Raw genomic sequence first — 12,323 nt, 5'->3', positions numbered from 1 at the left:
GCAGTGACTCAAAAATTAAGCCAAAAAGTATAGAGGCTTGACTGTTTAAACCTTATTCCAAATGCTTAGAATGTGTGTATATTTTTACCTCAGTATACTGTAGTTAAATAATAATTAATTTAGATATATTTGTTCTTTGAGTCCTTAGAGTAATCCTATGAAAGTACTGGTGTAGAATTTTCTTTGTGGAGACATAGAAAGTGGAATTGAGCTTAAGTAGGCTAGCTGTGTATTTGAGTATTTGAGAAGCCATGACCAGACTTGAAGCTACATAGACCTATGTTCAAATCCTGGCTCTGAAACTTAGTAGCCATGTTCTCTTAGGGAAGTTACTTAATTTCTTTTAAGCCTCTGCTGTGTGTGGGGATAGTAAAATAATACCGACCAGTATAGTGTTGTATTATAAACTAAATGAACTATGTATGTAAACTCCTTAATGCTATAATTGGCCCATGGGTACATGATAAATAATAACTCTTATTTGATGATTTGCTCCAAATCACCCATCTAGTGAATCAGTGCCTGTCTAGTGATATTTTAAGTTTTAAGTAAAAGTCTGACTAAAGTGACTTGAAAATAAGAATGTTTATAAACTTAAATAACAAGAAAGTGTATTGGCCCATCTGTTTTCATGGTTTCTTAATTGGTCATATTTTCAGAACAAGAGACTTTCTCGCATGACTTTTCTGAAATCCTCTTGGATTCTTTCATGTCCTTTCATGGTCACAAGATGTTTGTGGTATCTCTCTGTGTCACATACTCACACCGTGGTCCCCAAAGACAGGAAAAGCACCTGTTTTTCTTTAGCATATCCATTTTAAAAATTAAGAACACTTTCTTAGAAATAACCCAGAATTGCCTCATGTTTTATTGGCTAGATTTGGGTTCTTTGTCCCTTAAACATTGAGGAGTAGGATTAATCAGATTGGTTCAGACTAATCAAAATCTATCATTGAGTCAAGAGAGGATGCATACTTCCTGAAATATGGGACCACATAGAAGGTGAGCATCTGAAAGAATCTGTCAGCAATAAAGAACGCAGATGGAGAGGGAATGATATGCGTAGCTGTTATCTGTCTATTGAAATGTCCCCAAAAGTTACATTTTCCAAATTATGGAAAATTCAAATATTTGCCAGTGATTGTCCTACATATGTTAGTTAGCACATAGGCTGCGGAAAGGAAATTGTTTCTGGAATTGCAGTAGTCAAGATAAAATAAGTAATGTGCTTGCATTAAGATAAATGTTTTATCTTTTTTCTGCTTTCGTACCTCCCATATATGTTGAAAGTTAAGTCCTATTGAATTCCAAGAGATCTAAGTTGGCCTGCTTATATATTGAATTTCATTTCAATGAAATTCATGTTTTGGAATGGAAAAATCTGTACATACTACAAAGAATAGGAAACATGTCTGTATTACAGAGGTTTTTGTTTTGACTAGATTTTGATTGTGGAAATTGTAATCATTTGATTGCAATTAAGAAAGAATTTAAATATTGGTAAATATTGTAAAAGTAGAAATGTATCATTTTAGCTTGATGAAATAATCAAGAATTTGTTACAGAGGTTTTCCTATAAAAAAGTATATTTACCTCCAGAGAGGTTGTTTGATGAATAATTCAGCTGTATTCCAGCTTCACACTCAGGAGAAATTCTCATTATCAGTCTTTTCATTTTTTAAAAAAGTTTGATGTTTATTTGAGAGACCATAGTTTACACAATAGGCATGTTGCTTTGTGTTGTGTAAATGATTGAATGAGTATGTTCTGAGTGAAGTTACAAGAAGAGAATTTGTTTACGAACTGAGATGGTCAGATGGATTTTGTCAAAGGACAGAAATCCTTTAAAATATTCCAGTCCAATAAAGTTAACACATCTGTAAAGAGGCTTTTAAATGCATTGCACGAGTGAAGAGACAACTTTTCTGGAGGACTGGTGGTATTTAATATCTAAGTCCCATCAAAAATGAGTTTAAGAGACTGGGTGCAGTGATTGTAGTACCATTTTAGGGAAATATTTATAGTTTTGCAATTATAGTCTTTCTATGCTTATATATAGCTATATATATTCTATGTCTGTATACATGTATATTTATATACATAAAACCATAGGTAGTGTGTTTCATGGTATGAGATTGCCAAGGGTAGTTTTGACTATTTAAAATTTTGCCTTGGTGAGTGAATCTAAAACCTAGTCTATGGATAAGAAATGGGAGACTACTGAGTAGATTTTGATGTTTTCTTTTATTTTAACCTCCTAAGAGAGACCCTAATTGCTTTGTTTGTATGTATAAGTGTATATGTAAAATTACACTAATTTTACATATACAAATTTTTAATGTAAAAATTTGTGTTTTTGTTTAGGCAACTCGGTGTAACTGCCATCAAAAATCTAAAGAGGAAAAATGTACATATGCTGATAAATATACCCAAACACCGTGGAGAAGAATTCCTGTAAGTAACACATGCTCTTATCCTCTTCTTGTCATTTTCTATTTTGATGTTTTGTTCTACTGTTTTTACTCTAATAATTTTGCATCTGCCATGACTGGAATTTTTTTTTTTAAGGTAAGTGGATTTTTCTTGTCTCCCAGTTGTTTCTGTGCTTTCTAAAGTTTCTATTCTGTGTCTTATATGAATGAATGTGCTTTAGTAGCTTTTCCATCCTGCATACTGTAGGTCATTTTATTTGAGTGTCTAGTCTCCCTCTCATTGCATGTATTTATGAGAGTGGTGTTTCCTCATGGCTACAGGAAAAAGAGGTCCAAAATACAGTCTTGCCTCTTCAGTGGCATATGACTCTGAAAATATATTATGTAGCATATTCTTTTTATTTGTTGAGATTTTTCAAGTACATTCTCTTACTATAATTACCCAAATGTTGAGGCTGTTAGAAAGCATAAATGCATTAAGATACAGATAGTAAAGGTTATGTTTTAGGCATAGAGTAAGGAATGGTTTCCTCTAAACGGTAGAAAATAACCATGCATTCTGTGCTTCTTCATTGTTTTTCAAAAATGTTACATTTCAAAACATACTAAGTGCTAAAATACACTTTCTGAAGTCAGTTCAGGATATGCCTGAGCCAGAGAGCCATCATGGCTATCAGTCATTGTTATCCTATGGTATGGTGCCAAGTAATAAATACTTCTTGGTAAGAGAATGCCTGATAAGCCAGCCTTGACCCTACTTTTGCCTTATATTAATCTGTGGAATCCTAGTAACACAAATGAACAGGGAATTATAATGGTTAATTAATCAACAGTCTGATTTTTTTAAACTTAGTTATAGGCCTTTAAAGTTTATAAAATACTTATTTCTTTTCATTTAATAAGTAGTTATTTTTTGTGTGCTCTGTATAAAGTGCGATGCTAATAATTTCCGGAGAAGGCAATGGCACCCCACTCCAGTACTCTTGCCTGGAAAATCCCATGGACGGAGGAGCCTGGTGGGCTGTAGTCCATGGGGTCACTAAGAGTCGGATACGACTGAGTGACTTCACTTTCACTTTTCCCTTTCATGCACTGGAGAAGGAAATGGCAACCCACTCCAGTGTTCTTGCCTGGAGAATCCCAGGGACGGGAGAGCCTGGTGGGCTGCCGTCTATGGGGTCGCACACAGTCGGACACGACTGAAGCAACTTAGCAGCAGCAGCAGCAGCAGCTAATAATTTCAGCAAAGATTTGCTGAGCCCTTCCTGTCTCAGTTATTATCCTCTTAAAGTGTGGAATTGGGGAAGAAAACACACAGACAAATAAAGATTCTTCCATTAAAGTGCTTATTAAAGGAACTGGCAAGGTGATATAATTAAAGTGTAGAAAGTGCTGTAAGATTCAAAGGATTGGGAAAGTCTAGATAAAAGAATCGAGCTTAGTGAAAAGAGTAAATGTTGTGGTTGAACCATAGAAAGCAAAAGATGTCAGTAGATAGAGATGAGTTCTAGAATTGAGAATAAGAGACTCTTCTACATTAGCACTCTTCCACAGAATTTCCTTGCTGTCTGGTGCAGTTGCCACTAGCTGAATGTGACTGTTGAATACTTGAAAATGTGGCTAGTGTGACTGCAGAAGAGAATTTTAAGAAATATTTAATTGTAATTAATTTAAATATAAATAGCCACATATGGCTAGTAGATATTGGACAGAACATCTCTAGACTTAATGATGAAGTAGACCTAGATGTATATGGGAAAACTGTGCTGTGCGTCGTTGTTCTGTTGTGTCTGACTCATTGTGACACCATGAACTGTAGCCTTCTAGGCTCCTCTGTCCGTGGCGATTCTCCAGGCAAGAATACTAGAGTGGGTTGCCGGGAGCAATAAGTCTAACAGGGAAGTCAGTGAAGGCAATTTTTGTAAGAAATGAAGGACAATTAAAAAAAAAATGGAGTTCATATTTAGGTAGTGGAAAAAAAGAGAGAAAGAGGTAAGAATGAGTTGTAGGAGAAGATGGTACCTTCAGAAGAAGAGTGGGTAAGTCAGTTTCTGACCAAATGTTCTCATCTGAGGGATGGAATACTCAGATGAAATGGTGAAATGGATAATGTGGCAAGACGAATAAAAACATGAAAGGTACGTAATCATTCACACAAAAATACCTGGAAGACTAGGAATATGCAGGAAAATGGTGATTATGTGAGAAAGAAGGATTCACTCTGGACATAAAAACGTAATGAAACTCACTTTTAAATATTACTGTCCATGTGCAAGCATGTTCTTATAAATAGCATTATCTTGGACTGAATTATAAGTTTTTTTAAATGTATTTTTAGTGTCATTTTTTAAATGCTACTCTATTTATCTATTTATTTATCACTGCATTGGGTCTTTGTTGCTGCAAGCAAGCTTTCTTTAGTTGTGGTGAGTGAGGGCTACTCTCTAGTTGCAGTATGTGGCCTTCTCATTGTGGTAGCTTCTCTTGTTGCCGAGCATGGGTTCTGGAGCGTGGACTCAGTAGTTGTGGCCCACGGGCTTCGTTGCCCTGAGGCATGTAAAATCTTCCCAGACTAGGGATTGAACCGATGTCACCTGCATTGGCAGGCGGATTCTTAACCACTGGACCAACAGGGAAGTCCTAAAGTATCATTTTAAAAGCATGTAGCATCGGTATTTGAAGATTCGAAGTTAGTTTGCACATTAAGTAAATTCTAAATTTTCATGATATATACTTTTATAAAGTATTTGTTCAAACATCTTAACTATAGAAGCCACAATACCAGAATACATTTCTAGACTCACACATCAGAACTTAATATTTTGCCCTTTAATCTCAAAGAAGGGTTTGCAAGATGGACCCAAAGGATTCACATAATGACCCAACCTGGATTACTGTTAAAATTGAGTGTAGTGTTTTATCAGTATCAGTGGTAAAGCTGCCTGTCAGTTAAAACTTAAATCGTGTACAGTTTGACCTGATACTAGTTTTCTCTCATATTTTAAGAATTCTTATTAAAAAAAAAGCTAGGCTTAAACAGTATGTGAACCAAGAACTTCCAGATGTACAAGCTGGATTTAGAAAAGGCAGAGGAATCAGAGATCAAACTGCCAACATGTGTTGGGTCATAGAAAAAGCAATAGAATTACAGAAAGATATCTACTTCTGCTTCGTTGATTACATTCAAGCCTTTGACTGTGTGGATCACAACAAACTGGAAAATTCTTCAAGACGTGGGAATACTGGACCACCTTACCTGCCTGCTGAGAAATCTGTTTGCAGGTCAAGAAGCAATAGTTAAAACCTGACATGGAACAACAGACTGGCTCAGATTGGAAAAGGAGTATGTCAAGGCTGTGTGTTGTCACCCTGCTTATTCAACTTAATATGCGGAGTATATCATGTGAAATGCTGGATTGGATAAAGCACAAGCTGGAATCAAGACTGCTGGGAGAAATATCAATAACCTCAGATACGCAGGTGACACCACCCTTATGGAAGAAAAGGAAGAGGAACTAAAGGGCCTCTTGATGAAGGTGAAAGAGGAGAGTGAAAAAGCTGGCTTAAAGCTTAACATTCAAAAAACTGAGATCATGGCTTCTGGTCCCATCACTTCATAGCAAAGATGGGGAAACAATGGAAACAGTGACAGACTTTATTTTGGGGGGGCTCCAAAATCACTGCAGATGGTGACCGCAGCCATGAAATTAAAAGATGTTTACTCCTTGGAAGGAAAGTTATGACCAACCTAGACAGTATATTAAAAAGCAGAGACATTACTTTGCCATTAAAGGTCCGTCTAGTCAAAGCTATGGTTTTTCCAGTAGTCATGTATGGATGTGAGAGTTGGACCATAAAGAAGGCTGAGTGCTGGAGAATTGATGCTTTTGAACTGTGGTGTTGAAAAAGACTCTTGAGAGTCCCTTGGACTGAAAGGAGATCAAACCAGTCCATCCTACAGGAAGTCAACCCTGACTATTCATTGGAAGGACTGATGATGAAGCTAAAACTCCAGAATTTTGGCTACCTGAGGCGAAGAGCTGACTAATTGAAAAAGACCCTGATGCTGGGAAAGATTGAAGGCAGGAGGAGCAGGAGATGACAGAGGACAAGATGGTTGGCTGGCATCACTGACTCAATGGACATGGTTTTGAGCAGGACATTAACCTTACATAAAAATAAACATAATGCTGCCCACTTCCAAATCAGAAAGGCATTTTTCTGGCTCCACGAGATGGTGAAAGACAGGGAAGCCACGCACGCTGCATGCAGCCCAAGGGGTCACAAAGACTTGGACACGACTGAGCGACTGAACTGAAGTGAACTGAACTGAGCGACTGAACAACAATTACATGTAGCAAAGGAATGAAAAAAGATGCTTTTAATATAAATTTTAAATGCTCTGTTGGATGTTTCTAGTACTGAATTAATCCACTTTATAGCATGTTTAATAGATACGAATAAAATTTATATAAATTTAATAGTGGAATATGGTCAACATCATCTACAGTCCTTTGTGCTTAAGCCTCAGATTTATTGGATCATTCATATACTTCAAAATGTCATTGTCAACTAAGTTCCTACTTTAGCTGTTTATAAAATAGAAAATAGGAAAGTTTATAACAGACATACCACAGAAAAACCCTATCAATTGTTCATAATTCCGAAAGGAGACAGAATTTACCTAGCTCTTATAGTCATGATGTATGTTCTAGTAAAGAACTCTGATCCTTTTTTTTTTCTTGCCCAGGATATAAGGTGAAATGTTAAATGTGAGGATTAATGTAGCCAAAAGATTTGTCTTGAGTATGTTTTCCTAAGTCCTTTTTCTTTTATCAGAAAAATGCCTTTCTGATTTGGAAGTGGGCAGCATTATGTTTATTTTTATGTAAGGTTAATGTCCTGATTTTAAACATAGATGTGCCATTTTTCTCCCAGTTGGAGAGATGTTCCATTAGTGTTAATACGTATTTCCAAAGGGAATTAAGGGATTTATTTCTTTGCCAAATTCTTTATTTATATTTACTATTGCTTATATTTAAAATATGCCACTGGAAAAAGTATTTTAAGTGGGAAAAACATATTGCATTATGTGTATATACACATACATACTTTATTTAGTGTATAAACGTGATATTTATGATGTGGTCGTGCAATAATGTTTAGTTAGTACTAGACATTGAACATGAAATATGACCTATGTTTCAGTGAGCTAAATGTTGATAGGAACCATCTTTGTACCAAGACAGCATTCTGGCATGCATTTGTGCATGACAACACACCAATAATTCTATTATATATGCCTTTTACACTGGATTTTATAAGCAGTAGCACCTGAAACTAATAATTGAAAAAAAAGGAATTATTTTTCAAGGATAGGGACAAATGAAATTTAGATGATATAGCAGTTGAGTGACTTATCTGATCATAATTTAAGGATATTTAAATTCATGTTCTCTAATACCAAATTCCAGAACTAATATAGTACTTTGTTTAGAAATATCCACTGAAAGAAGAAAAGTTTGTGTGCGCAGCAGTTAGAAAACAACGGACAGCACCAATGTTTTCCATTGCTGGGAAATATTTCATACAATGAGGGCAGGACATAGATTTTATTCTTAGAATTTAACGTTAGGAACTTCCTGGGTGGTCCAGTGGTTAAAAATCCACCTTGCAATCCAGAGGAACGGGGTTAATCCCTGGTAGGGGAACTAATATCCCACATGCAGAGGAGCAACTAAACCTGCGTACTCTAGAGGCCGGCCGAGTGATATAGTTAAAAAGTCTGTGTGCTGCAATGAAAGATCCCATGTGCCACAGCTAAGACCGCAACTATACAGCCAAATAAATTAAGGTGTTTTTTTTTTTTTTTAAGAATTTAATGTGAGGGAGTAAGAAATGCGTGATCCTTCTAACTTTCTAAGAAGCAGCATGATTAAATCTGTCTTTTAGAAGAAATTAATCAGCTTCCATAAGAGATGATAAGAGAGATGATAAAAGCTGCTCCTCTTTTAGTTTGTGTTAGCAGAGTGCTAATTTATTAGGGCTTAATTTGTTGGAACATTCTAGCTTTTCTTTTCCTTAGGTAATTACAAAAACATTTTTCCAAATGTTTTAGAAAATTCCTTTCTAAAAAAATGTCATATGTAACTAAAATTTTTTTCCTAGAGAGTATCTCTTTAGTATTATGCTTGGAAGCTTCTTTCGGAAAATAACATTGGCATTCCTAATATAGCAGAAAATAGTACCTAGTCCTAAAATTTCTCAACAAATGTAGCTACCCTGATGATTCAGAGCAGTAAAGTGCCAAGTGACCTTCAGCCAAAGCCTGCTTGCTATATACCTGTGAAACAGGGTGGGTGGATTACTTCTTGTGGCCATGAAGAACACACATCATGAAGAATGATCTCAAACATGTGCCAGAAAGAATCTTTTACAATATTTCAGCTTTTCTTGGATGGTTGAGGGAAGATCTACAGAAGCAGGAGTTTACTCAGATTAAATACTAACAGAAGGTAGAAAAGTCTAGAGTATTTCCTGTATGACACAGTATAAACTTGCTTTTATCTGTACTTAGGCACGATTATGAAGTGACCTTATTTTGCTTCATGTTACCATGGTCCTGGAATAACTGTGGTACTCTGTGAGATTGTTTATGAGATCACTGAGCACTACAGGCTGCTTGTTATCTTTCTCAGAAGGAATACCTGGGCATGGATTAAATAAAAATTTACCAAGCAGATGAAATTTCTTCTACTGTTAAAACTCTGTAACTTGTGGTTTGTTAACCTCTCTATTTTTAAAAATCAGTTACTGTACTTTGCCATTTATTAGTGTAGTTATTGGTGATGGTAGTAGTAGTGATTGCATTGAAAATATTATGAGGAAGAGAGAAGTTTGGAGAATTACACTTGGATGGCATTATGGAGAGACTTAGATGTTAGACTGAGAACTTTCAACTTAATTCTGTAACTGGAAGTTTCTAGCAGGGACCAAACTTACTATATTTTGCTATAGGAAGAGTAATATGAGAGGAGAAACTGAACATCTTGAGGCAGGGGCTGTGTCTCATTCCTTCCTGTGTGCTTAGTGTCTTAGTGCAGGGCCCAGTAGGACTGAATCAGTCCCAGTGAGGACATAATGACGGTAAGGAAAACTTATTAGAAGATTATTATAACAGCCCAGGCATGAGGAGATGAGGGCTAACTTATGATTTTTGATCTCTCATGGAATGGAGAGAAGATCACTGAGGCAGAATATGTTGTCTTGATCAGGGTGATTAGATGAAAAAGATGAGAAGAATGGAAAGAAGACGAATGTAAGTTATCAAATGTGGATGACAGGGTAGATGGCATGTCAGTTAAGGAAATGAGACAACTGAGAGAAAAAATTTTATTAGGGAAGGAAAACTGCTAAAGGTTTTATATATATTTTAATCACTTGAACTTGCAATTCTGGCAGGACAGAAAGGTAGAGGAATTTGAATATGTAGGATTGGAACTTGAAAGATGCCAGAGAAATTAGATACAGGTATAGATTCAAAATGGGGCAGGTTGTGGTGGGGGGTGTGCATGAGTGTATGGAAGACAGTTTCATCCACAAGAAAGTTCAGTGCTTCAATGCCAAGTGCCCAGACCCCTTTTGAAGCAAGTAAGACCATTCCAGGAGACTTCCTGAGCTCTCCCAGAAGAGGGAGACACAAGCAAACTAATCTTCATGAATCAGAAAAAGTTTTATCTCTTCAGTGTTAAAATTAAAAGTCCCCCATCCTCTAGGCTCACGGTGACTCTCGTCTGTCGTCATCTCTGCTTCAAGAAAAAGCAGCTGCTGAGGAAAACGCAGCAGGTGTTCTGAAGAATTTGGCCCACAGTTCCTTATCTTGTTCCACAGGGTTAGAGTTCACGGAAGGATGTTTTTACTTGGTCTCTGTAGGCTTTATCTTGAGAGAAATGAAATTTTCTCTCAAACCCTGAGTCCAGATACTCTTTGTTTTTTATGTTTTCATATTCCTTTGTTCTTGTTTATGTGTGTATGTGTTGTCCCACCAATTTAAAGTATAACTTGAGTTTTATGCCTATGGTTAAGCTATATGTCAGATACCCTATGTTTTCCTACTTTATTTTTTCCCTTGGATGTTATATATTCATATGCATTCCTACTGCTTTTTGTTTTCATACACTTCTACTGTGATTTCTCTAGCAGAAAGCATCTCATGTCAACCATTTCATCTTAAAAGTCATCAGAAGATTTAAAGTAGACTCAGATGAGCAAAAGGCTCTTTCCTGGGCAGAGCTTAACTAAGAAAGCACCAACTAAGAAAGAATTATGTGCTTTCCTGCCCTCTAGTTAGTGCTCCAATATAAATATAATGTGAACTATATATATAAATGCTTTAGTATCCAAATTAAAGGATAAATTTAGTATCCAAATTAAAGGATAAACATGCAAAATTAATTTTAATAAAATATTCTGTTTAACCCAGTAGTACCATTTGAACATGTAATCAAAATAAAGATATTGAGATAGATTGCATTCCAATTTTTGTTTTTGTACTAAGTCTGTGACATCTTGTGTGTATTTTACATTTATAACATGTTTCAGTTCAGAAACGTGTCTGCTTGGCCCCATGTAGTTGCTAGCACCCATATTGGACAGGGCCAGCTCTGTATGGAGGTCACTGGGTTTGGCTTTAAACCTGAACTAAGTAATAGGAATTGACCAAAAAATCAAAATGGAAAATTCCTTCAACTTTTAAACCATAGATCAATTTATTCATTCATTCAGTGAACTTTGACTAGTTTTTTCTGTATTTCAATCCCAAAACTAAGGTCTTTGGATACTAAATAAAAGGCATTGCCTGATTCTTAGCTTATGATACTTATGGACAGACAGCAAGATGTAAATCTGATGATAGGCCTTGTTTCTGGACCAGAGGACGGTGAACATGTCTTCCAGCTATGAGGACTAGACCTTCTGACCCTCAAACCTGCCGTCATGCTGCCATGACTTCTGCAGTTTTGAGTTCAGGAGTACAGTGTATTCCAGCACTCACTGCTAGAACAGACCTATTCACCTGGGAACTTTTTTTTCGGTAATGCTGTCTTTTTGCTCAAAATTAAGTTTCCCACCCTTTGCTTATTAAATCATACATCCTCTAAGTTTCTAAGTTAAGCTCTTCTCTACAAGTTCTAGAAGCACTTCCAGTAGACATGGAATCATGGGGAGCCAGCACACGCTGTTTCTTGGTGCTGTTGCTTGGAGTTGCTCACATGTCTGCTGTCTCTGAACTTGCCTGGTCTCATTTAGTTACACATATTTTATGGCTATTTCAGTTGTTTTTAACTATTGAAAGGAATATATAATTTTCTTATTATCGTGGAAATTAGTTTATAGAGTTGAGAAGGTCCTTAAACATATTTTCCTTCTCTCCCCAAGAAAATATGATCCTATCAATATAATTAGCATTTCAAATAATTTTCTGCTATGTTACTCTACAGTGCATTGTTTTTACTTCTCTATTTATGCTTTTACTTTTTATTTTAAATTCTTATAAATTCATAGGAAGTTGCAAAAATATATCTCTTATTTCTTTCCCCGGTGTCTCACATTAGTTACATTTTATATAACTATAGTAGAATATCAAAACCAGGAAATTGACATTTAGAGTGTGTACTATTGCATTTTATCACTTGTGTGCTGCTGCTGCTGCTAAGTCGCTTCAGTCGTGTCCGACTCTGTGCGACCCCATAGACGTCAGCCCACCAGGCTCCGCTGTCCCTGGGATTCTCCAGGCAAGAACACTGGAGTGGGTTGCCATTTCCTTCTCCAGTGCATGAAAGGGAAAAGTGAAAGTGAAGTCGCTCAGTCGGGTCTGACTCTTAGCGACCCCAT

At 36.3% G+C, this 12,323-nt stretch overlaps 1 protein-coding gene across 32 annotated transcripts in view; it reads left to right on the top strand.

Annotated features, from left to right (window-relative positions):
- The window catches only part of CCSER2 (coiled-coil serine rich protein 2), a 163,767-nt gene that overhangs the window by 127,196 nt on the left and 24,248 nt on the right, over window positions 1–12,323 (top strand). For 31 of the 32 annotated variants that reach the window (XR_014075052.1, XR_014075053.1, XR_014075062.1 and 28 more), the window contains one exon: window positions 2,365–2,454. Coding sequence is in view for 27 of the 32 variants with exons in the window: in XM_081563271.1 (XP_081419397.1) it covers window positions 2,365–2,454 (90 nt within the window). In the remaining 5 variants the exon portion in view is untranslated. Of the gene's footprint in view, window positions 1–2,364; window positions 2,929–3,576; window positions 3,881–12,323 lie in introns of those variants that run through there. The other variant, XR_014075051.1, reaches the window with a different exon arrangement.

This window comes from Giraffa tippelskirchi, chromosome 2 (assembly GCF_054371585.1).
Source record: "Giraffa tippelskirchi isolate mGirTip1 chromosome 2, T2T-mGirTip1v1.2.pri, whole genome shotgun sequence".
In the NCBI taxonomy this organism is placed as follows: Eukaryota; Metazoa; Chordata; class Mammalia; order Artiodactyla; family Giraffidae; genus Giraffa; species Giraffa tippelskirchi.
Note: the sequence above shows the minus strand (reverse complement) of the source record. Positions and strands in the feature narration are given on the sequence as shown.